The 25,695-nt window shown below is 42.7% G+C and overlaps 1 protein-coding gene across 9 annotated transcripts in view; it reads left to right on the top strand.

Moving 5' to 3' along the window:
- The window catches only part of relch (RAB11 binding and LisH domain, coiled-coil and HEAT repeat containing), a 29,312-nt gene extending 4,092 nt beyond the window's left edge, over nt 1–25,220 (top strand). The window contains exons 2-31 of one of the 9 annotated variants that reach the window (XM_084033560.1): nt 981–1,070; nt 3,445–3,516; nt 3,662–3,717; nt 3,883–3,996; nt 4,251–4,445; nt 4,794–4,885; nt 5,414–5,519; nt 5,592–5,749; nt 6,416–6,491; nt 6,569–6,664; nt 7,413–7,436; nt 10,795–10,907; nt 11,164–11,254; nt 12,371–12,442; nt 12,541–12,681; nt 12,853–13,017; nt 13,477–13,624; nt 13,719–13,875; nt 13,979–14,102; nt 14,473–14,521; nt 15,068–15,147; nt 15,683–15,789; nt 16,351–16,450; nt 17,971–18,053; nt 20,343–20,406; nt 20,511–20,649; nt 20,769–20,885; nt 22,282–22,370; nt 22,737–22,807; nt 23,889–25,220. In XM_084033560.1, coding sequence (XP_083889686.1) covers nt 981–1,070; nt 3,445–3,516; nt 3,662–3,717; nt 3,883–3,996; nt 4,251–4,445; nt 4,794–4,885; nt 5,414–5,519; nt 5,592–5,749; nt 6,416–6,491; nt 6,569–6,664; nt 7,413–7,436; nt 10,795–10,907; nt 11,164–11,254; nt 12,371–12,442; nt 12,541–12,681; nt 12,853–13,017; nt 13,477–13,624; nt 13,719–13,875; nt 13,979–14,102; nt 14,473–14,521; nt 15,068–15,147; nt 15,683–15,789; nt 16,351–16,450; nt 17,971–18,053; nt 20,343–20,406; nt 20,511–20,649; nt 20,769–20,885; nt 22,282–22,370; nt 22,737–22,807; nt 23,889–24,009 — 3,110 coding nt within the window. In that variant the 3' untranslated portion in view covers nt 24,010–25,220. Of the gene's footprint in view, nt 1–980; nt 1,071–3,444; nt 3,517–3,661; nt 3,718–3,882; nt 3,997–4,250; nt 4,446–4,790; nt 4,886–5,413; nt 5,750–6,415; nt 6,492–6,568; nt 6,665–7,412; nt 7,437–10,794; nt 10,908–11,163; nt 11,255–12,370; nt 12,443–12,540; nt 12,682–12,852; nt 13,018–13,476; nt 13,625–13,718; nt 13,876–13,978; nt 14,103–14,472; nt 14,522–15,067; nt 15,148–15,682; nt 15,790–16,350; nt 16,451–17,970; nt 18,054–18,803; nt 18,887–20,342; nt 20,407–20,510; nt 20,650–20,768; nt 20,886–22,281; nt 22,373–22,736; nt 22,808–23,888 lie in introns of those variants that run through there. The other 8 variants (XM_084033563.1, XM_084033559.1, XM_084033557.1 and 5 more) reach the window with 8 other exon arrangements.
- The last annotated feature ends 475 nt before the right edge of the window (nt 25,221–25,695 follow it).

Raw genomic sequence — 25,695 nt, 5'->3', positions numbered from 1 at the left:
GTGTGCGCTTTTGTGAAGCTGCATGGTCATACATTTGAACATGTGACACACAGCCACACACACACACACACACGCTTTTGACAGTTGTACATCTAGTATTTAAATAAACAAACATGTCTTTCAATCTTTACAAAGGGACACACACATTGATATTGCTTTGACATTTTCCCTTCTCTAAGGACGAAATACAGACAAAATAAACTACTCTCAGGTCAGCTCTATAAAACCAAGGTCATTGTGTGTTTGTTTTTTTTACTAGTTGTTAAATACCAAATCAAAGTATATGCTTTTGCCCCTTAGCTTTTACAAAGCAAACCAAGCCGTGACTTTAAAGCTAAACGTCACATTTGGCTTGACCTTCCCCTGTATCGGAGATATCACAAAACAAATAGTCCAGTCTTGGATTTGCATTGAGGTGGAGGAAACAAACTAGCCACCAGGCCAGCCCACATCAGTGAAATAGTATGTTTATGTATCAGCTTCATCCGTTCTTAAAGTGAACAACTCAGATGTTAAGTGTTGGTTGGAGATGTCAGTTTGCAAACGGGTGTTTCCATTAAGTAAAGGTCTCCGATTTTATGATCGGTTTGTTCTTCCACATGTGCAGTGACTCATAAGTTTCTTGGCTAAAGTATAACCTTCCCACATAAGATTAAAGAGCTCTGCTTTTAGCTGAATTTAACAAAGTTTCCATCTGTTGCCTCGTGGTTAGTCACCGTCCTTTAACTCAAGTCCAGTGTCGGCATGCTTCAAACCTGGTTAAGAGACCTCAAGCAAAACCCTGAATCCCTGCAGCAGTGGGGCTGCTGTTGTGTCGCTGACCCCGTCCCTTCATGAAGGAGCATGTACAAAGCAACGTCTCTTCAGCATCAGTGTGTTCCTGTCACTTTTTGTGAGCTGCGTGACAGTGGACTCATCTTATCTGTGCGGATCGTATATACCCGTCTCACCGTTGCCTCTGTCTCCGTGTCTCTGTTCAGATCGAGCGGGCAGCATCAGCACCTTGGACTCTCTGGACTTCGCCCGTTACTCAGATGACGGCAACCGAGAGTCAGACGAGCGAGTGGCAGGTAAGATGAACCGTATCGCCAGGGCTCGAAGCAAAGGGCCCGGCTTACCGTGGGGACGTTTTAAAATATCAGGAGAATAGGCAATGACGGAATGGGAGTGTGGCATAGAAACAAAGAGAGTAACACCTGACAGCTGCGTCAAAGACTATAATAGTGATGTCAGTAAGCCAAGCCACTGCAAAATTGAGATGCGTATTAATTCTGATGTTACCAGAGTGACACTGCTGTATAAGACTTGCTCTACTAGTGAGGACAAGATATTGAGCATATTTAAAAAAAAACTAGAACTAAGTTAATGATGCAACATGCAGTATATTTCTTTTACACTGTCGGTCTGTGGCATCTTTGGTACGGCATTGTTTGAAATCACATCCACTTCCTCCTGTGAGGTGATTCACCAAACACACGTACAGTTGGGTCTGATGGCGCCTCAAGCAGCTGTACGCTCACCAGCAGCTTGTTTTTGTTTTTCATTCCGATATTGTGCGAGACATATTTTTACACTGTTGACTAAAGCGAAACAAACAGCCGAATCAGCCTTTTACTTTTCCATTCATGCAGGGTTGAACATTGCAGTCCTGCAGGGACTAATCACACCATGCGAACCTAATCTGCCTCCAGGTTTCATCTTTATATTTTATAATTGCCAACATGGAAACATTACTTATTAGCCCTGCACCTTATGCCACAGTACAGTGATTAACAGTATCCATTACCAGCTTTCTGTAATCATCCACCCATCTGGTTGGTAAGTGTAAGTCAGTGAATCCTGAAAAGCCCCAATCCATAACTGCAGTATGGAATTGTGCACAAACTGTGGTATATTTTATGCTTAATGTATTCTTTCCATGATATTAGGATTCTCTCTGTACTGTTCATCAGTGCTAAGCATGAGACTGAAAGGATTGATTCCATGTCTATGTATTATACATATCAGTACATTTAAAGCATTATAGAAAAAACATGATTATTTTGTAAGGGCCCAAGTCTTAAGTTAAGGAACTAGCTTGCTTATGGTTTAAGGCTTTTATCAATTTATGATAACACACCCACATACTACACATTAATTCATAGTGAGGACAAAGTTAAAACCATGCAGCAGAGATGTTGGTTCCATCCCCCCAACGACAAATGATGTCATCTTGAAAAATGACGATTGTCCACCGAATTGGCACCTTGCCCCTCCTCTCCTCCCTCCTCACCCACCCCCACTCTCATCCCCACAACCTTCTTCTCGCCAAGATGCCTGCCCCCAGCTGTCTGACTCTGGCTTTACTGGCTTTCTCCTGACGTTGATCAAACCCCAGTGAACAATACTGGACAAGTCACTCCATCCAGACTAGCTTCTTTTTTTCTTTTTTTTTTAAACCTCCCCGTTATTCAGTTTCTGTTTTTCCATTTGTTGTGCTTGCATCCTGTGCACTTTTGATCTGCCGGTTAGGGTCGATCTCTGGTCAGAAATAGAGTATTCTTATTTGTGGAAATTGATAGTGACCTTACAGGAAATTACTGTTGCTGTTATTAAAGTAAAGATTGATGACCATGTTTTTACTTTTCATTTCCCATACTGGTATGTTAATTATGAAACCTGCTTCAATTCCTGTTGAACCACAATCCCAGACATGATATGACATATTTGGGGACAACAGGATCACATCAGATGGCAGATTCTCAGTGCACAGCTATGCAACGTAGTTCTCCTGCTTCATCGCTTCTTACTTTTTGCGTGTGTTTTTATCTAACGTGTGTTCTTTTTCTTTATTCAGTGTTAGTTTAGCCTTTCAAATTCCAATACATGAATCAACTGTTTAATCCAAAATGTCTGCTGCTCTGGCTGTATAAGATGTCAGAATCAGCTTGCTCGTGTTTCAATTTTTTATATATATATATATATTTCTTTACAGAAAACCACTAAATTTCATTTTTATACTAATTGCCTGCAACAAATCCTTTGTCAGACAGCTCCTATATTATCAAGGCTACATTTCAGTAGCTTGAATAGATTTGTTGACCTCAGCTATGATTGGAATAAAGTTGGGCTTCCATTTTTTAAGTCGGCCACATCAGTGCTGTCGATGGGAGGAAAGCGAGGTCAAGAAATCCGACCATCGAGATGTGTCACGATGCGTTGCACACACTTTCCAAACAGACTGTCATCCAGCCAGCTTTACCATGATCCTCTGCTGCATGTGTTCCTTAGATCCATGATTTGCATGTATCCTTTTTTTATTTTGTGACTCTTACAATCTTTTGTGTGGTTGTTTTGTTTTTCATGCCCATCTTTGTTTTATTTGTTTGTTCCCTGTCTTTGGTTGGATGCATTTCCTCTGTGTGTGTGTGCGTGTGTGTGTGTGTGTTGTCACTTCCTGTCCAGTGCTGGAGTTTGAGCTACGGAAAGCAAAGGAGACCATTCAGGCTCTTCGCGCCAACTTGACTCAGGCAGCAGGTGTGGCGTACTTTTAACTTCTTCTCCACTTGAACCCTCTTTTGTTTCAGCTTTCCCTCCCCCCCCCTCCCCCTAAGAGAATTCCTCTAGATGAATAACACTCAGCATCCTTTCAAACTCATCTAAAATCTTCTCAATTTCTCAGAGAGCGAAGTGCCCTCTCAGGAGAGAAAAAACTTCAAGTCGAGTCCTGACATTCAGGTGGGAAATCTTTAAATGTTCAGAATGAAAAGATTTGTGAATTATTTTCCTTCTTTTTTTTTTTTTTTTTCTCTCCAAATGAATCAAGAGGTTAAATGTGTTCCTTTAAGCTCTGATGATATCACTGCCAGACTTGTAAGGAATCTTCTCTCCTCTCTACCTCAGGAGCCTATACGCCCACTGGAGAAAAGAGCCTTAAACTTCCTTGTGAATGAATATTTATTAAAGAATGAACACAAACTCTCATCCATCACCTTCTCTGATGAAAATGATGATCAGGTAAAGATTTGACCAATATCTGAATAAAGCTCATCTTTTTTCTTCTAATTTATTTCTGCCTGCTTCTTAATGCAAATGATATTGATTCTGAAGGCAAAGCATCAGACTTGCTTTGGAAGGGTCATATGACTATAAATACATTTAACAAGTCTGATCTGCTGTCTGCTTCTGAGAATGCACGATGTCTTGCTATGCAGAAGACTCCTTTAAATTGGTTTTGTGTAATAATTTGATTTATTTAAATGTATTTCCAGGACTTTGAGTTGTGGGATGACGTTGGCCTCAACATCCCAAAACCTCCCGACCTGTTGCAGCTCTACAGGAACTGTGGCACCCCCCTCCCTTCTCCTCGGGACACGGTCGATGTGTCGGTAGGGGTGGATTTCGGCGACCTTCCAGGAAACTGCATCGCCCAAGATCCCCCAAAGAAGCCTGACCTCACGCATCAGGTTTGTGTGTCGGTGTGTATGCTGAGTGTGGGTGTGAATCACAGATGTACAGTTCGTCAATTGTTGCTATTCCAAAGCAGATACAGGTTTTCCACATCCATAGACACACAGCCTTTTGTTTTGCTCTCCCTTTTAAGCTTTATTTGCATGATATTCATTTGTATATTGGACAGACACTAGCTAAAACTGCATTCACACACTCTCTGAGAGACAGCAGCAGTTTCCTCTGAAGTTGCAGTTGCGTTGACTTATCACAGAAAAGTAGTGGAAGTCTGAGATACCATCAACTTCTAAAGAGTACTGACTGTAATAAAGTGTCTTAATAATGTGTTTGTCCCTCTACAGCAGCAGACAGAGGTTGTGCAAGAGTTGGAATACCAGATAAGCCTCCTGAACAATGAGAAGCAGAGCCTAGCTGAGCATATCAAGAAACTGCAGAGGTATGTGCTTACTAATAATACGCTTGTATACAAGGGAATCTGTCAGTATGTAAGACTGCCGACAGTTGTGCTGTTTGCCTTATTAATCATATGACTCACTGCTGGTATGCTTTGGTGCTGACACACTTTCTTCTATTTATATGCCATCACAACATGAACATTTAGTGCTACCAATACGTGGAAAATTAGATGTATCCATGAAAATATAGAAATGTTTTCAGCACATCGGTCCACATTTTGACCATAATTATTACCAAAACCATCCATGAAGGTACCAGTATGCCCACATCTCCTAAGTGCTCCATGAAATTGCAGCGGAAACCCTGGTTTGATAGATTAGTGAAACATATTTTCCTTCCATGTGGAAATGATACAATTCAGAAAATGAGCTTTACCACAATTTGCAATTGTTGAGGCATTTCAGTTCTACCATTACTTGTGGACTACTTTGTCTTGCTGATTCACTTCTCCCCTAATAAGTGGGGTTTTCTGAGTGTTCTTTCATGTCTTCTTTCCACGACCTCCCAGTGAAATTCAGACACTGAAGAGGACAGTCTCCTCCCCGCCTTCGGCCACTCAGGACCTGGGCTCCCAGAACGCATCTAACCCGTCCTCCACTGACCCTCTCTCTGTGGTATGTGCTGAATTAGAATATGTTAGTTCATGTTGTTTGACCAATGAAAACTTAATCTCATTTTACCCTCAGCCTCCAACAGATAACGGCCAGTATCTGGACATCCGGGGGGGTTCAGAGCCTGAAACTAATCCAGTGTCCCCCTCTACTCAGAACATTTCACAGCCTCACCTACAGTCCCAAAACAAGCTTAAGAGTCGGCCTCCTGTCAAGTTTGATCAACCTAACAGGTGAGTCCTGCAAATGTTTTACTTCCTGCTGTAAACAGACTTGTACAAGCACACGGCCTATTCCATTGTAGTTGCTAAATGTGACCACTAGATGGAGGTAGTTATCAGCCAATGCAACCACAATGAACAGCACTGATATGGCGAGTGGCTGTGCTCTTGAGTAAAAATGTAATTTACTTCCTTTCCTCAAAGCACATAGCTGTCCTGTTTGGACTTGAACTTTTGACTTGTGGTCACGTCCAAACACGTCTTGCCACTATCCCACCCATGCCGTAGTATATTTGCTCCGCCAACATCTAGTGAATCAGTCTGTCAATGGAATACTGTATGATTTCCCATAAACCTATATATTCTCATGAATTTCCCTTTTCAGCAGATTCCCGTACAGTTTCAAAAATGAACTGGCAGAGTACATTTAGTCGTCATCTGCTATTGAATTGGTCACAGTGCTGCTCTAATGTCTTTTACCCAAACTCCATCTATCTATAGATATGTCTTTTTTTTCTGTATTCTACTGAAATACACAGCAGTGACATGGGAGAGTGGCTGCACTAAGCTCTCTGGCAGGAAGGCCCAGTCCTCCAACCACTCAGTGGTCAGAGCAGTCCCTATAGTTCTTGTGGTCTTTTTAAAGTCTTTTTTTTTTTTTTTTTTGTGGTGTCGCAGGAAATTATCGCCAGCCTTCCAGCAAGCCCTGCTGTCCTTCTGCCGAATGTGCTCAGACAGCCGCCTGGGAGCAGAGGTCAGCACATTTTCACGTAGGAGAGCACATTTTAAGATGACGTACAGTACAGTAAATAAAGTGCCTTTCGTTTACAGGTGTCTCGTATAGCAGACAGTGAAGAAAGTGTGATGCTAATGCTGGGCCGCTGCCTTCCTCACATCGTCCCTAATGTCCTTCTTGCAAAACGAGAGGTAACCCCCACTTCTGCTGCTGCACCGCTCTCCTCCTCCTCCTCCATCTCCCCCATCATTACCGCCATCATCACAGGCTTCTGCTCGTAGGATCCAATAGATACACGCAGAGCAGCAGGGCCGAGCAAGGTGAACCTTTCGAGAAAGCTGTGTAGAATTTTTCAGCAACCAAACCACACCAGTGCTTGATGATGATTCACTCATTTCACCATCTGGTATCATGATAGAAATTTAGTTGTTTGCTTTGATAGAACACCACCCTCTCAGCTTGTGCAACAAGGCATTTCCAAAAACATCCAGTGAAGTAGTGATCCACACCATGTGGAGGCGTCCAGTGTCCTTGCCAGTGGTCTAATTGGTGTGCTGGCTGCTTTGTTTATGGCAATCACACTGATGTGTCAAACCTAATGCACTGCACTTAGCACCTTTCTCCTTATTACCCCCCCAGATCTGACTGCGTCTTCTGCCAGCAAGCTGCATGAATAAAGAGCTCATTCAGTCATGTGTAGGGCCAGTCATAGGCTTTCATTACCTGCAGATACCCAGCTGACTTGTGTCTATCTATTGATTGGGAATTTCCCCTCCTCTTTATGGTCGCATTTGTTTCCACCGATGTTGTCGTTATTTCTTCCTCCTCTGCTGTTTTTGTCCCCCCCACTCATGTCTGCTGTCCATTTGCCTCCACTGGTTCTTTTTTACTCTTTTGGTCTCACTCATTCTCTCACTCTCATGCATGCCTCTCTTCTAGAGAATGATTGCACATCTTTGCCAGGTGAGTCATTCACGCACTCATCTGCATGGTTCTCACGTGACCTGTCGACCCAAAGCCCTGTGTAATTAATGCCCTGCTCCTGTGGGCTACAACTGCTGCCACATTAGCGTCTGAATTAGCCCTGTGGCGCTGACATTTCTGTAAAGTACAAATGACTGTAATTATGCTGTCATAAAGGAAATATGAACATATATTTATACCCCGAATATGAACTTATATACAGAGAAAACTTGAGGTATGCAGTTTTAGCCTTACAGTGGGTCGTGTACTGTATGCCCCTTAAACCCAGTGTACTTTCATCCTTTTCTTATCAGTTCCCTGTCTGATTTATTTGCTGTGGATTTTGAGATCTTGGAGTGATTTACATTTTTAATTCATTTAATCTGATAATATTTCCCACCACCACATTTAAAAGCTTTATTATATATTATTATTATTTATATCATCATTATTATTAGCTGTTTCTTTCTTAGTCCTTGATATGAGGTGTGCAGTGCTTCCAGGTAATCAAATGTAAACCACCTTTTTTAAAATAACTGTTGGGTAACATATTTGCTTCTCAAGAGCTGAATGTTAATTTCTTCTGAGGAGAGAAGAGATTTTCAAATAGTTTCGGCATTATCAAGCTATTAATCCGTGCAAAGTATAACGCAGACACCTGCCAGGTGTTCTGTCTAAACACAATTGCTTGCATGCAATTAATTTTTTTTCCCCATCTCTGTGTGTTGGTGTATACAAACGCGATGTGCTTGGATTTTGCTCACAGCGTATTAAAAAGTGGATTATACACAAAATAGAGTGTGTGGTTCTCAGTTGGGCTGCTTTGCATACCACAGTGTTGTTTAAGTCAACCTCTGACAGTTGGGGAGAACTTAATCTCTTTGCAAAATCAAGATAAACAAACCGGGGGGAGAGAATGACAAAGATTAGACCACGGCACATTTGGGCCTCTTGCTTTGAGTGGTGTGGACTTTGTACTTTATCTGTTATATTCCCCAGCCTCGACGCTGAGTACACACACGGAGCTGCTCACACTTCCATCTTGCAACCTGAGGAGACACACCTTGAGTTGTGCGAATGCGACACCCACTTAAGAACAAAAGATGTTTGACTTGGAATGAGCGGTGGAATGATTCATTGAAACTCTGCCTGCCACCTGGCTGTAATATCAGACACTGTAAATCATTAAGCATTATGCTTTTTCTTCAATATACTTTGCTGTCCTGTAGCATGATGTGGGATATGCTCCTATTTTCTTTTTCTTTTGGGGGGAAAAAGGGCTTTTATCTCCAGCCGTTTAGCACAATTTAATTCATCCTATTTAATATACATTAAACGGCGTGTACCGAGGAGTGGTACCACCTTTAAGAGCGTACGTGTATGATGAAACGATTGACTTCCTTTTTCTGCTGGCCGGAGTAACTGTGATCTTTAACGAACCACTGGCAGGACAAAGAACATCGACAGTTTTATCAGGGCTGTTACAAAAAAAGATTAGGGGTTAAGTTATAACTCAAATGTTTACACTCCACCGTATGTTTGTACTCGAGCTACGGTTTGTCTAATAACAGTAGAAAGTCCGTATGGGATGAAAGCAAAACAAGAAAACACCTGGAGGAGAGAAGTGGGTGTAGCAATCATAAATGAAATCATTTTAATAAGCCTGCTTGCATCCTTCTTTCCACTTAACAAGTGGTGCAAGCATAAACATTTGCATAAATCAATCATTAACAACTGCAGGTATGTCAGTATTCCACCTGGCTTCATGATTTAACAAGGTTGAGCATTATTTTTTATTTTAATTTCCTCCTGTGAATTTTGTTTTATTTCCCCCTGAGCCTCCCTTTTAGATCAGCCTGTGCATTTAAACGCTTATGATAGTAAGGCATAGTGATACTACCTGTGAATTTAGTTTAGTTATCAATGTATCTGGAAATCATATATATATATTTTTTTCAATTGATGCCAGCACTTCATTTGAGTATTTGAATGTGGAAACAGACTACAATCTATAGTCTACTGTTAGAAAGAAATTACATTTTAGAGTCATCATTTGATAAAACATTTGGATGCAGCAAATACAGAGGTCCTTGGACTGGAATGTGCTGTTGCTTTGCCCTTTTGAAGTAAAGCATCAGGGGCCCCTGGATTCTGGGTCCTGGCGTCACCCTGTCCGCTCTACCTGCCCACAGTGTTTATCCAGGACCGCTTGGATGTTGAACCTCCTGAAGGAGGCTTCACATAAGGAACACGCGAGTTGACACAGAAATAGAACAGGGGCAGCATGGGTTCTGGCGTTTCAGAATTATTTTATTTGTTTTATCAGACCAGCGCTATTAAGTCTCCAAAATATCTCTTTTGAAGATGAATGGTATTTTCGGAGGCCAAGGCAGGATATTATTGAATGTGACTGTTCAATTTCTCTGAATGGAATTAATTTACATGCCTTTGCTGCTTTTTGACACTTGGACTGATTTCACCCATATTGAACTCTCCATGTAACCACTTAAAATGACACCATCCTACCATAGTTTTACTATTTAAAAGATGGCCAACATGGCAGAGACTTCAGAGGGCTCGTCCCACATAAAGTGAGTGACTCATCGCAGCCTATCTTTACCCAAGTGTCTGTCAGGTCCGTATGTCCCGTCCAGCGTTGGGGTTTTACTCGTTCTTCCAGCATTTGGCAGGAAACTATGATATCTTTTTAGGGGAGGAAAAAAACGAAAGTTTGTTTGAAAAAAAAGAAGCATATTTTTAACTCCGTGTGCACTCTCTAATTTGGGTGTGTGTGTGGCGGGAATTTAGTGGTGACCACAATTTGGCCATGGAGGCCCTGTATCAAGGGCGGCTGAGCTCTCTCCCCTCTGGTTGGAACGTCCATAAACTCTGTCTGAACTGTGGCATGGAGCAGTGTTATAGCGGGGGGAACTCGTGCAATAGGTGTAGACATGTGAGCTAGAGCTTTGGAAATAGAAAGGAGCCTATTTGGGGTGTGTTGTTTTGTTACATTTGCAAATGTGTGTTTGTGTCCAAATGCAGCTGCATGTGCTATTTAAGCTTCTACATGGCTCTAATAGTATGTAAGTGACTCCAAAGTCAAATGAGTCAAGGTATAACACCAACAAGGCATTTAAGGTAAGCATGTTTCCACTGGTGTTGATGGACTCCTGTTGGTTTCACATGTGCCCCCAGTTTCTCCCTGTCATTATCCATATTCACCTTCTCTCCCTTTCCGACTTTTAGGCCTGCTTGACTGCTAAAGACGATCCTCTCCCTGTGTGTTTCACCCTTGTCCCCCTTTTGTGGTCTAAACTGATGCCACTGCTCTCTTCCTCTCTTATCGCTTCTCCTTCAGGAGTTGATCCCGCTCATCTTATGCACTGCCTGCCTTCACCCAGAGCCTAAAGAGAGGGACCAGCTCCTCCACATCCTCTTTAACCTCATCAAGAGACCAGATGATGAGCAGAGGTGTGTGTGTGTGTGTGTGTGTGTGTGTGTGTGTGTGTGTGTGTGTGTGTGTGTGTGTGTGTGTGTGTGTGTGTGTGTGTGTGTGTGTGTGTGTGTGTGTGTGTGTGTGTGTGTGTGTGTGTGTGTGTGTGTGTGTGTGTGTGTGTGTGTGTGTGTGTGTGTGTGTGTGTGTGTGGACAGAATATCATGTTTATTATGGTGGTTATCTTGAGTTAGGGAGCCCGCTATGAATTCATCCTGCCTATGTGTTCCAAAGGCAAATGATCTTGACGGGGTGTGTTGCGTTTGCGAGGCACGTGGGTCCAACGCGCGTCGAGGCCGAACTACTTCCTCAGTGCTGGGAACAGGTACGCTACACACATTACAGGTGGCCTTTTGTTATTGAATGTGTTGTCACATGTTGTGTCATGGCAAAACACAGCGGGCTACACCTACACTTGTTCCAAACTAAAAGAACAGTACCTCCTCCTACCTCCGGGTTAACAGTCTGTTAATGTGTCCTTTTGTTTTCTATGTGACACTTATTTCCACTTCACAAGGGATGTTTTTCTGTTCTATTTCCATATACAAAGACTACAGCAGAGGTCTTCAACCTTCAGGCCAAGGACCCCCAAGGCTTATAGTAACCCAGTGAAGGGACCCCCTATTACATATCGTATAAAATCTGTTATCGTATTAAACAGGGCCAATAATATGTATAGTGCAGCCTATAGTGCCAGGTATCACAGTACTTCGTAATGATGTTTATATACAAGCCATTAAAATAATATTTGTTGACAGATTCATATTTTAATTCTATTTTGACATTTCTATGTCAAAATTTCACAACATAGTATTAAACAAACAGGATGATTTATATTTGCTATTTTCGTTTTGGACCTTTGCATTTTTGGAAGAAAAAAAGGTTGCGATCAAATCGTTTCGGGGACCCCCTGCAGTAACTCTGCGGACCCCCTAGGGGTCCCGGTCCCCCTGCTGAAGATCTCTGGACTAGAGCATTAATGTGAACCTTTTGTTCCATTTTGCCTCATGCATGTTGATTTCATTCTCAGAAATATGTCATTGCGCAATATAGCACAAACATATCTCAGTTGTGTCTTGTATTTAGTGAGCATACTTCAATGTGGTCGGCATTGTGTATTCTAACTCAGGAAATCCCTATTGTTGCCCCCCTGGTGTCCCTGACCAATACGTGATACCATCCTTGTTTTCATTGCCACCTGTGTCACCTCATGCAACACATTTATGGGAACAACAGCTGCCAGAAGTTTGGAGGCTGAGAATCTGCCCAGAAAAAAAGACCAATAGTGGTTTCCACAGGGTCAGCATGTTGATGATACTCAAGTTGTTTCCATTCCACGGTGGCTGCCCTCCAGTCTACTTCTCTCCCCCTTTCAACTTCTTTTCCTGTATTTCGTTTAAACCATTTTTTTCCCTCTAAATCTTGCTCTCCTCGTCTGCAGATTAACCACAAATATCCAGAGAGGAGATTGTTGGTGGCAGAGTCCTGTGGAGCCTTAGCACCATACCTGCCTGTAAGAAAACATATCTTGTACAGAAATGAACGAGATTTGTGTGTATGTACGTGTACGTATATATATGAAATATTAATTCTCTGTCCGTCTCGCTGCAGAAGGAGATCCGTAGCTCCTTGGTCTTGTCCATGTTGCAGCAGATGCTCGCTGAGGATAAGGCAGACATGGTCAGAGAGGCTGTGGTCAAGAGTTTGGGTATCATCATGGGTTACATAGATGATCCTGACAAATACTCCCAGGTAGGTGTGTTGCAAGAGAAAAAGTTGTTGTCGGAACTTAACAACAACGGTTCTACTTTCTGTTTCTATTAAAACGGTGTATCGGCTATAATGTAAAATACAAAGTGAAATGGTTAATTTAGCTGTTTCTGTAACGCTCAGCTCATGAAAACCAATGTGTGCGTCTTCCAGGGTTTCGAGCTGATGCTGCTGTCCCTTGGGGACCCGTCGGAGCGGGTGGTCAGTGCAGTCCACCAGGTCTTCATTCCTGCCTTTGCTGCCTGGACCACGGAGCTGGGCAGCCTGCAGAATGCGCTCATCCCTTCTCTGTTGGCACGAATAGAGAAACTACTTACGGTAAGTGCCCGTCTGCATGAAACTTCATAGCTGGGCTTAAAATCCAAGAGCCTCTCTCACCCCTACTGATGGAAAAAAAAAAAGGTAGTAACACCGCATTTTCAAGTGTAATGTGAAGTAAATGAGAGGAAAATACTATTCAGAACAAATGGGAGAAAGTATAGCAACATGCTGTAAATGTGTACAGTTGTTAATGTGGATAAACATTGTAAGGAACTTCAGATATGTGCATTTTGTGTCGTAGAAGTCTATCCTATTAAGAGATCTAGATGAACACACCATATGAATATGAATTCTTCTCATTACTGCAGGCAAACAAGTTCACGGTACACTCTATGTTTATATGCGCGGACACTTCCAAGCTTCAGATCTTGGCAGCGCACCAACAACAAATTGCACTTCCTCAATTGTGCTCCCTTTATCTCTCATCTCCGTTCCGCGCCTCCCATTTTTGTGCAGCAAGGAGAACATGGTCTGGATGAACACAAGCTGCATGTGTTCCTGTCGGCGCTGCAGTCTCTCATCCCGCCTCTGTTTGCCGTGGTGCTGCAGAACGCACCCTTCACCAGTCGAGCCAAACTCAACGGAGACATACCTGCAATCGAGGGTAGGACAACCACACACACACACACATATATAAAAGAAGTAAGTCTGTGTAACAACACATTTCCACTCCTGTTCCTGTACCTTTGGTCCTGCAGTGACCCGGTTCCCAAGGCCAGCTTCTCCCCTCCAGGACGTGGCGACCATCATCGGCAGCAGGGAGATGCTGAGTGCCCTGCTGCTCCTCTACGACTACCAGCTGGAGCATGAAGGAACTACCGGCTGGGACAGCCTGCTCTGGGTGGTCAACCAACTGTGAGAAATGCACACAAACACACGTAAAATCATATGTATACAGACCACAAAAGCGTATGCAAACCGTCACACTCCCTGATGGCCATTCGTCTGCCGTCTCCAGCCTCCCGCAGCTCATAGAGATCGTGGGTCGCATCAATGTGACGTCATCTACCTGCGTCCATGAGTTCTCCCGCTTCTTCTGGAGGCTCTGTCGCACCTTCGGCAAGATCTTTACCAACACTAAGGTAAAGCCATGTGACTCAGTGACGGAATGAAACATTCCCCTGACTACACAAAAACACTGTGCAACCACAACGCGTTTGGTTTCTACAGTTGGAGTAGCCTCCCTCAGTGCAGCTCTGCTCAACTCTGCCTCTCCACTAGAAAATCCCACAAGAGCCGACAAGTTTTCCTTTTTGCTTGACTGAATTATTTAATCCATTTGCTAGTGTAACTGTGTATTTATTTTCAGCCTTTGCAAAAAATGTATCTTAGGTGTGTGAAATATGTGTTTTCTGCTAAGCCTTTAACTGCTAATCAACAGGGGGATATTGCATGTCAATAATATTTATAAATATAGTGATGACATTTTGTTGAACTTCATGACCGTTTCAGGTTAAACCGCAGTTCCAAGAGATCCTCCGACTATCTGAAGAGAATGTTGGTGAGTACGGATGAAACCTTTTCTCAACTCTCTAAGAGAATGTTGGTAGGTGGAGTTCAGAGCGCAGACACTGTTGATGTAAACAAGCTATTTGGAGTCCGTTATGGGTGTTCCCCTCCTTTCCTTCTTTTTTTTCTCTACTTATAAGAGGTGCTTGGTCTCAGCTGACTGCCAAGTGATTTAGCTTTGGTATTGTGGCCATTTATGAAATGTGTTTTGTGCTGGGTCCCAGTCTGTGTTTAGATCATTGTCACCATACATTGCAGTTGTCCTTTTTTAGTGGATTTTTGTGAAGCCACAACAATATAATGCATGTTGTAGACACATTGCTACAGACACAGTCGCGGTACCAAATGTCTAGCACAATATAATTCACCTCATTGTGTCATCATATTTGAATGTATGCACGGTGGTGTATTTTTAATTCCCCTGATTAAATGGGTAAAAACAGATGTGAGTGTGAGGGAAATATGTATACAGGGACAAGTCCATCTCTGGATTGTTTTGTGTTTCACCTACTTCATTCTGGTTGTATTCCTCTGTCAGATGTTTCAGAAGGAAACGATATTCTCACCAAAGCCACAGTCCCCATCTATGCCACTGGAGTGCTGACTTGTTACAACCAGGTAAATTAATAGCTGACTTGGAGTTGTTTTATCTTCAGATGCATACCTTGTGGTGCTTTTTGGTTTCTCGCAAAATAAATCATTCTTGGTCAATGATTTCCTCTGTATAGTCAGTTTGACATGTTTTGTTTGTTTTTTTGTATTTTTGGCCCCTATTCTTTCTTGTTTGTTATACTATAAAGTGTGAACCGCATTACATTTTGGGTTATTGTTCTTTGTCAAGAGGGAAAATCCACTCCAAATCACATCAAGCCGCCACATGTTGTTGTTATTTAAGGTTCACAAAATTATGCAGCACTTTGCAAAACACTGTGGACAGAACATGCTGTATTTTGATTTACCTTTCAACACAAAACTTCAACAAAAGACAAAACATGTTCAGACCGGAGCGTTTCAGCTCATGTCGAAAGTGACAAGATGTTGATGCCGTCCCAAAATACTCTGGACATCGTGTATGTATTACAATGTACATGTTAATTCATGTAAATATATTGCTGGTAATGATAAAACTGATATTTACTTTCTGTCTGTACAGGACGAGGATCGCAAGTTGCTGGTGGGTTTCCTGGAGGATGTTATGACAACCCTGTCCCTGTCACATGCACCTCTGGACAGCCTGAAGGCCTCCTTTGTAGAGCTGGGGTCAGACATGCATTCACACACACACACACACACACACACACACACACACACACACACACACACACACACACACACCGCCTACATTACCAACAGTGGACTATCTTTCCATACTTACCAACTGTGGACCACTGTTTCTGGTCATTTGGAAAAAATGTTTCTTTTAAACAATAAACAAAAAAATCAAATGATATTGCTTTTACCACTGAAATATCTGTACAATAAATGTGTTCAACAAATAACAGATTTTTTTTATGAAAAGCAGATACTGATCCACAGCTGCTATGTAGCTAGTATATTAACTATGACAGCAAAGCAAGTATCAAAAAGAAAATGTATTGAATGAAATGAACAGATTACTGATTTCATGTAATATGATGATGACAAAAAAACCCCACTAATGCTTTCAATGTTTATGGAAATTACTCTTTTTCTTTTCGTCACACAAAAAAATCTCTACTTTTGAAAATATGACTTGCATCAACACACACTTTCTTCTGTATAGTCTGTTGGTTGACAGATGCCACTAAATGACCCAGTCTTTGTCTCGTGCTCTCTTTTCAGCGCCAACCCAGTCTACCATGAATTGCTGCTCACTGTTTTGTGGTATGGGGTAGTCCATACCTCTGCACTGGTCCGCTGTACTGCAGCACGGATGTTTGAGGTAGAAAAAACACACACGATACTTGAACTACTTGCACATGTCTGGATTTTTAATCAGATATATTTTTATAGGAAAAAAAATGTGTTGTTGTTGATGCAACATTTTTACTGCAAAATTATGGATAAAATAATAAGTAATTCAGATAAATGTGTTTCCTATATATGTAATTATTGTTTTAAAGCATCTTAGTTAGAGGATGGACAATGCATTCAAAATTAAATCATACATGCTGTTTTTTGAGCAACAATTGCAGGATACACAATATTGTGCAGTCCTACATGCTAGATATTCTTTTCATATTTGCTGTACATGTGCTAGCCCTGCTTGCTGTTGCTGCTGTTTAACATGCATTTAAAACGTAGATACTGTGTGTTATGAATGTGAGTAAAGACCACTGTAGCTCAGAAGCGCCCTGGTTCCAACTGTATAACTAGACCCTCCTCGAGAAAGCCGTCACTGTCTAGTCTAAGATTGGACTACATAAATATCTGCTGCATGTCAGAGAAAAGCCAAAATCAGCAACCTGAATAGTTCAAGGCCTGTTCCTTTTCAATGTTGTTGGAAAGTATAATTGAATCAGAGCTGTTTTCTCGTGAATATATTATATATTTTTTTTTTCACTTTTTTTTTTTTTTTTACTTTTTCAGTATCTCAGGTCTTGTTGAAATATAATACTTCTATTTTTCAAGGGAGAAGACTGTTTCCCTGCGTTTGTCCTTGCCAGGGTCCCAAGGCAAAAGTCCTGGCCTAAACAACCATAACAAATCCCATTTCCCAGTCATTTGAGATATGTGCACACTTCAGGTCAAATATTAGAATGAGGATCTGGGTATAGCAGTAGAACCGGGCTTATGTTTATCTAAATATTGGGAAGGAGGAGTGGTAGGCTGTATTCATGTCCCGTCCCCCCCCCCCCTCCCTTGTTTTGTGAAGTACTTGCCCTTTCCCAACACACCCCACTGTCACCATTCCATAGTGACTAGCTGTCCACCATTGCCGAAACTGTGGGTTTAAATGTGGTCCTCCACGACAGATACCAGATCAGATTTGTTCACTGTCAACAGTTTTATCAATTCAAAGTGAATGAAATCATAATCTGAGCTGGACTCTGTGGTAAAAGCCCACAGCTTTATGCTCACCATATTGTAGTTCTTGTGCAGTTTAGCTACGTCCGCTTCGCAATTCCTTCTGCATACATGCGTGTGCATGTGTGTGTGTGTGAGTGTGTGTGTGTGTGTGTCTGTGTGTGTCTGTGTGTGTGTGTGTGTGTGTGTATGTACACACACTTGCTTGATACATGCAGTGCCGTTCCGTGCCTTGCAGCTATTGTTCTTGTCATTGTATATCACTTTCTTCCTATCTTTTTGTGTTTGTTTTTCTTTTTCCCTCCCCCTTCTTCTGTTTTGCTTCTTTTTTTTTTTCTTTCTTTCTCTCTATCTATTGGCGGTGTTGCTCGCTCTTGTCCCAAATGCCCCGCCCACCTCTGTGACATCACGGCTGGTTCTGTCCAATCCGATCAGCTGCTGGTGAAGGGGGTGAATGAGACGCTGGTAGCTCAAAGAGTGGTGCCGGCTCTCATCACACTGTCCTCCGACCCTGAAATGTAAGTGGAACAACGACAACAATAAACTGCGCCACGTCTCTCTCCCCCCTTCTCTCTGCTGTCTGAGAACCATCACAATGAAACAAGTCTGTACGTGCCAGGAGCAAATTCAGCACAAAACGAGTTCTCAACACTCTAATAATGCATCATTTATTTCATTTGATGTAAATTTCCGGTCCCCATTTGAATCCTCCTAAACTCCTAGTTTCCCGTGTTTGTGTAGAGTTGCTCCTGTGTGGGTGCAGGCTGGCCGATGGGGTGGTTCATCAGCACAACACTAACACTCGGCATGTGTGCATCATCAACCTGCAACATTAACCCACGCCAGCTCTCATCACGCCATCAGTCCGCAACACTAACCCGTCCAGATTTGTTCCATCCGCATTGCCTGCATGCGGCAGAAGCACCGTTCCAGCATGCTCATCTGTAACCCGCCCCATCTTCCTCCCCACTCTACTTCCTTTCAGCAGGGCCCCTCCTCCTGACCGAACTGTCAGCTAGTGGTTGGTTATCTTCACCCGTCTTTCGCAGTTTTATCCTGTCACTCTATTTTCCCCTCTCTCTCCCTCTCTCTCTCTCTCTCTCTCTTCCATATCATCCCCTCTGTCTTCAATCTCTCTCCTTCACTTCTCTCCTCCCACCCTCTGTCTTCTCTCCCTCCCTCCGCCTGTCTCTGTCTCCTCCCCCCCCCCCCCCCCCCCCCCCCCGGCCTCTCCCTCTCTCTCATCCTGCTGTGTGGTGGGTTTGCAGTTGGTTCTCCGAGGCATGAGCGAAGCATTAGTAGATCGCCGTGCGGCTCCGGCCCTTATAACTCTGTGCAGTGGGCCTGAATTGTGAGTCAATCCACACAAGAAAACGTCTCTGTTAAAACATTGTCATTTTGAGGGGGGCTGCATTCTTAAAGTGTGAAGCAGTGTCGTCATAGAAATTTGCCTCGCTGAGCTTGAATGGGCACCCTTGTGACCATGTGACACCAAAACCCCTTCAGTAGATCTAAGGTAGATCTGTGGCAGCTTCTTCAATACAACACATTCAGTGGAAGATGACTTTATAGCCCAAAGTAATGTGCCTAAATGGAACCGCAGTGATTGGCTTAACATTTGAAGTTGGATGAATTCTTAAATCTCTACCAGCTCAATCTTGTGTCACAGATTTCAGGACATTTCATTTCAGTACAAGCATGCAATTCTTTAACTGTTCAAACATTTTTTATTTTATTTTTTAGGCTGCCAGCTTTCGTGTTTGTGATTTGACAAGATGATAAAATTAGCGGCGACACTGTTGGAATGCAGCCCTTCTCATCTTCTCATTCTCTGTAATCACATGCTAATGGGTACACACTTGACCCAAACTTGTAGATTTAACATGTTTGTTTTAAAATCGTAACTCATAAATCGTAAAGTTTTTGGCATAATATCTTTCATATATCTTCCAAGTCCAAGATGGCTCAAGTGTATCTTTTGGTCTCCCTTGCTCCTGCTGACAGAGGAATGATTATATAACATCACCCTAACAGCACCCCATTAATCTTGCTTATTGCAGTCCATTATAATCATTGAGTTTTGACATATTTTGCTCGTATGTTTGGGGAATTGAATGATCCCCTTAGAAAAGAAATTTCAACCCGTTTCATGATTCTTGGAATTGTTGGCTTCTAGCTGTTGATGAATAAATATGATGAATATATTTCCTATGGGTCTAATCAGGTGCTCAGTGTAGATCTGGGTCAAATATTATTTGCATTATTTAGCATCTTTCACATTTTAGAGGAATATGATACGATGAAAGTTTTGAAACAGATAATTTGTCTGAACCTTTTATAAGTCAAGATGCACCAATTGATCCTCCAGATTATAAGAAAATAGCTGATCAAACAGATCGATGGTAATCCGACTGCCCAGTATAATATAAACACACTATATCAACAAAGCTGCTGGCTTTTAAACTGCCAGTCCACTACATGAGCAACCAGGAGCAACCAGCGTATCATCACTGTGTCGTCACTGTGGATAAAACCCAGAAGATTAGTTAACCAAAGTAGTCCTACTTCTTTGTGATGGTTTAGGATAAACAAATACCATAACCTGAGGCCATCTGAGTTGTGGTTGATGTGGTTAAATCTCTGATGAGTCGAACATTTTCCAACTAATCTGCAAACTATTTGCTGAGAATATTTGACTCATTTTGATTCCGGCCTAAAGAAACTCTTGAGAATTTGGAGAATTCCTAATAAAAGTGATACCAGTGAGTGTGAGTGGTGAAACCATTGTGCTCTCCTGCTGCTTTTAGCTCAGTGAGGATATCTACTATACCTGCCTTTGGTACCATCATGGAGACCGTCACACAAAAAGAGGTATGATTTCCAACTGCGCATGATGATGAATTTGATTAAATAATGATAATTGAGCAAATCGTTATGAAAACACGTATAAACAGCATTGCTGTGTTTGTGTGTAGCTGCTGGAGCGGGTCAAAATGCAGCTGGCGTCATTCCTGGAAGACCCTCAGTACCAAGATCAACATTCCTTGCACATGGAGATCATCAGGACATTTGGAAGGGTTGGACCTAATGCAGAGCCACGCTTTAGAGATGAGTGTATGTAAAGGACACGGATGCATGACAATTCCAATAGTGAACAATGTCTAATTATTTTTTCTTTGACTCTGCCTCTGCTCTTCATGTGCACTCACCTTCTGGTTTTGTTTTCCTCCCAGTCGTGCTGCCACATCTGCACAAGCTGGCGCTGGCTAACAACAGCCAGACGGTGGAGAGCAAGAGGATTGACATCGCCACCCAGCTGTTTGAGGCCTACAGCGCCCTCTCCTGCTGCTGTATCCTTCCTATAGGTGGCACTGGGGCATAGACTGCTTGGATTTACCTCCTGTATGTGGGCTTTTGTTTCTAGTGCTTTTACTGGCTTTATGATGTAGATATACGTGTAAAAGCCAGGAAACATGTGCAGTCCACGTTTTTCCAAAATGTCAGCTCACTCCTCCGTCTGTACTTCCAAAGGATTTACTAGAAGTCTGTGTCGAGGTTGGCTCGGGTTCAAGGTTGGCTGTCATAACAGTGAGTCAGTGGGAAGGCCGTTAGAATAAAGCGAACGCACCGGTCAGATGTGCTCCGAATGGCAGCCGTGTGGCGCGTCCGAGCGTGGCCCCTGTGCCCGGGTGCGCGGCTCAGTGTGTGCGTTGGCAGCGGTCGCCTGTCATTTGGCAGACGGAGAAAGGAAAAATAAGCTGCCTCCATTTTGGGGCTCGAGGTAATTACAGGGTTGGTTAAGCAAAGGAAAGGATGAGAGAGGGAGAACGCGCATGAGATGAGGGAAGGACCCAACATCAGCTCCAATTGTTAGTAACGGTTCCCAGGATAGGACTCGCGTTTACTTTACCTCTTGCTCTGCCACCCTTCCCTCCTGTGATTGTTTCTCCTCGTACTTTTTCTCACATTTTTACCCCCCTCTCCCCCCTCCTCTGTCAGCCCCACCCTGCACACACACATAGAGGGCGGCTGGTCTGAGGTTCATTCTTGTGGATCTTTGTCAGGCTGTGATTTCACAGTGCAGTAGCGGCCAGGAGGTATAGCCCTAACCTCAGAGGCTTTACCTCCCACTGCACTGCTCCCTCGTGTAATCAGTGTGACAGCTCTGAAATTGTACATTCCCATCTCTAAAAATAAAAATTAGTTCACACTGTGTCCCGTACAGCTCCACTATATCCCGTATAGCGATGACAGGTGGCAGAACACAAGCAGTCCTGGCCAAAGAAGTATTGTGCTGAAGTTTGTGTCAATATGCTAACTAAGAGCAATACATATATTGCATATAAATATTATTATAAAAATCTAAAAAAAGCTGATTTATGACTGAGGTTGAATTACCATGAAGTAAACTCCACCCATCTGGTAATGCCTGGAAGCACTGCTTGGTTTTGAAAGCACCAGCCTTTTAATTTCTCTGTCTATACATGTAGTGAGAAAACAAGAAAGTCTGGATGGATATGGTTAGTTTTGCTGTCTTTTTTCCCCTCGGTTAATTAAATTCCCTGATTATTCAGTTTCACAGTGAACACCCACATTTGGATTTCTGAGAACAGCATGGGAGCCCAGATGGGGAAAAGTGAGCACTGGGAATCCTACTGTGTGAATATTGATATGGTCATTTATGGTGTTGCAAGGTTCTCTGGAACAACAGGGTTTTCAAATAGTTGGCCTTAACTTCCTGTGCAGTCATTTCTGAAGAGGTGATGGTGAACCACTTCCTGCCTGGCCTCAGGTGTCTCCGCGCCGACATGGAGCAACTCTCTCCGGAGCACGAGGTCAGAGCATCTAACGCAGTTATGGTCAAGACAGACAGTCTGACTCTTCACCTCTTTCTCAGACACACACACACCTCTGCCTTGTTTATTTTAATCTCAGAATCTCACGCATAGCATTTCATGTGAGCATTTTCCCTAGGTGACTAATGAGCAGCTGATTCTTACACAGACGCCCTGTCTGTAAGGTCTGCATACCAGATTCTAAGACGGGAATTATTTTCCAAACTTTTTTATTTGTCTCATGTTAGACAAAATCCTCCCAATCCTCTTGTACCGCTCCAGTATTTAGCAGTTTACAAGCAGTAGCTTTGTTTTAACAACCTCTTAGGACTTCCGTGTGATCCGTCTCTGTCGTGTCCTCCACAGGTTATTCTGAGTTCTATGATCAAAGAGTGTGAAATCAAGGTGGAAAACAGAGGAATGGCGGATGCACAAGGGTGAGAACAACCAAGCACACGATGGCTTCTTCTGAAATGTGAAAATATTCCTTTTTTATTGCATGAGAGGCAGTGACAGCAGCAAGTGATGACTTCAAAGTGGTAGTTAAGAAGAATTGGGAGGGAGAAGAAGTAGTCCTACTGTGAGGACACGGTTCACTTGACAGCGTTGGGAGTGGGCCGGTGTTGCGGGTTTATTCCCCAGGGGAGAGAAGAGCATTTAAGTGTTGGAACCGCACTCATTATGTGGGTATCTTCACAGAGAGAGAGCAGAAAAATGAGAGGGGTTGTTTTGGTAAAGTGAAGAGAGCTGGGACATCGGCCAAACTGTGGGTGTGTTGTTGTTTTTTTTTTAAAGATGTTTCTCCCATCTTGTTAACATGTGTTTGAGGGCTCATTAAAAAGTGAGTATATAGATGTAAATGTGTATTTGTCTGCTACTCTCGGCGCATGTGCTCCGTTTTTGGCGCGTTCCCCCAGAATCCTCAGTTAAATTCTGAGGTTAGAATCTGTGTCTGTGCCAAGGGATCCGTGTTGCTCTTTCATTTTGATCTGACACGTCTCTCTTTGGATTCAAATACTATAATTGATCATTTGAATCTTTGTTTTCCCAGCATTTCTATTTTAAGAAATAGGATTCCTATAAAGACTGTATGTGGATTTAGAAGTGATTCACAGAACAGATTTGCAGAAAGGTTGAGCCATTTTAATAGAAAATAAAAAGTTGTTTTTGAAAAGAGGCCATGTGCTGTTCTTCACCAGTCAACTGACTCCTTAAATCCATTGGCTTTAGTCTGGTTTTGGTGTTAATATGTGACTTTTGTGCTTCTGATGAGCAAAACAGCAGCTGGGCAGAGTGTCTTAACTGCTCCGCTGTACCAGTCTGAATTCCAGCTTAGGCAAAAGAGGAACTTATGGAGCCGTTGGACTGTAAAAATCAGGAGGGGCTGTATTGGCAAACAGCATTTCCCCTGTAAAGAAGTAGAGTATAGGTTGTTCAGTCCATTTGTTTTAATAAAGCAGTTAACCTTGTTGCTTTATCGTGGCCAAATTCAACTTTTTTTTTCCCTCCCCCTAATAGCTCCATGTCCATCGCCTCGAGTTTGGTTGGCGAGGATGCCAAGACCAAGTTCCTGAGCAAGATGGGTCAGCTAACCACCTCGGGCGCCATGCTGGCCAACGTCTTCCAGAGAAAGAAGTGACACGACGCTGACTGAAACCCACCGCCGCGACTCACTGACGATCGCCTGCCGTCTTCAGGAGCATTTCATTCGACTGGGGGGAAAAAAAAGCATCGGTTCGGCTCCACGTTGAACGAAACCATGTGTATTGTTTATTCCATTTCAAGAAGTGAAGCTGAAAGTTGTGTTGTTTTAGAATGGGCGGTACACGAGGACTCTTTCAAGGTGACGAGCGATTGTTTCTTGCGGCGAAAGGCTGAGGTTTTGCCCTCTGCTCATTCATCCTCTCCTTAATCCTTCATCATGACGGAAGCATTGTTGATGACGAGGGATTTGCTTTTATGAATCAGTGTTGTCAGCATTGTCATTTCAGACTGAGGGGAGAGAGCGAGAGGAAGACGATGACCAGTAGACCCAAAGTGGTAACTAAGGGACTTAGGGATTTTTCTGGACTTGAGAGTATCACAGAATTTAATTTGATTTCAGGGCAGGACTTCTTGTGTCAGAAGAGCTTCACTCTCCTCTAGGACAAACAATACTCTGAGCGCGGCCTGCTGGATTTCATTAAGAATTTTAAAACGGCATCTTGGAGCAAAGAGATGTGCGACGGATGCATTTACTTGCATCCACTCTAAAATAGTTGTACTGAACGACAACAAAGTGGCTCGGTTCAGAACACCACGGTGTATCCGAACGTCTCAGAAGTATTGCATACTTGAAGCTATAAGAAAATTGTCTTGCCTTTATTTCTTCAAAGTCTGTCACTGGTTTTTGTTTTGACGGCTTCTATTTTATAACTTATTTATGTCTTAATGAAGAAAAAAAACACATATTCCAACTTCCAAAGAAATTTGCACTTCACGATATATACTTTGTTGTTTTACTTCGGAGTGTTATACATAATGAACATTATCACTACTCTTAATGGATTTCTTTTTTGTTGATCCGTTTTTGGCGGAAGTTGAAGAGAGCGTTGCTCATAATTACTCCCTCTCTGTCCGTTGCATCTTGTCTCTCTGTTGCAGTGTCTCTGTAATTGTACGGTTTTGTTTGTTTTTTTCTAAAGTGGGTATTTGGATCTCTTTTTTTTTGCCGTTCTTTTTCAATATGCTCTATGAAAAACAGCAAATAACTGTATCATACACTGAACTAAAGAGGGTGGTACTCATTATGTATATTTGAAAACTGGTGTCATGGTGTAATAAAAGCAGGAGATCGGTTGTGTACTTAAATCTGGAAGCCTCGTTGAATGTCTGCATGCTTTTACACTCGTCCCAGGTTGTGATTACGGCTCATGGCTCCGAGTGTCGGCAGGTGTTTGGAGGCTGTAAAACAAAAGTCAATCGGCAGATAAACGCACACTCCTGCTCTTCCTGTGCACTATTGTCTGCTTAGCGCAACAAACCAAAGTCCATCCTAAGGGACATTCCCAACACCTTGCATCTAATAAGTACGGCAGGAAAAGCTCAGATCTGCCGCCCAGATTGCACTATCTCTCTATAACGTGGTTAACTTTGCCCTAAATCATCAGAAGAAGACTATTGTTCTCAGTCAAAGACGTGTGCACCTCCGAAGGAATCTGACCTGCCAGTTAAAGCACATTTTTTGGGACACATTATGGATAGCTCTGATGGACGTATACTTAAATCCAGTACATGTCGTAATGTTTCAAATAGAAATGCGTCAGGTGTGGAGCTGAACTTATTT

The sequence above is a fragment of the Eutrigla gurnardus genome (assembly GCF_963514095.1).
Source record: "Eutrigla gurnardus genome assembly, chromosome: 18".
In the NCBI taxonomy this organism is placed as follows: Eukaryota; Metazoa; Chordata; class Actinopteri; order Perciformes; family Triglidae; genus Eutrigla; species Eutrigla gurnardus.
Note: the sequence above shows the minus strand (reverse complement) of the source record. Positions and strands in the feature narration are given on the sequence as shown.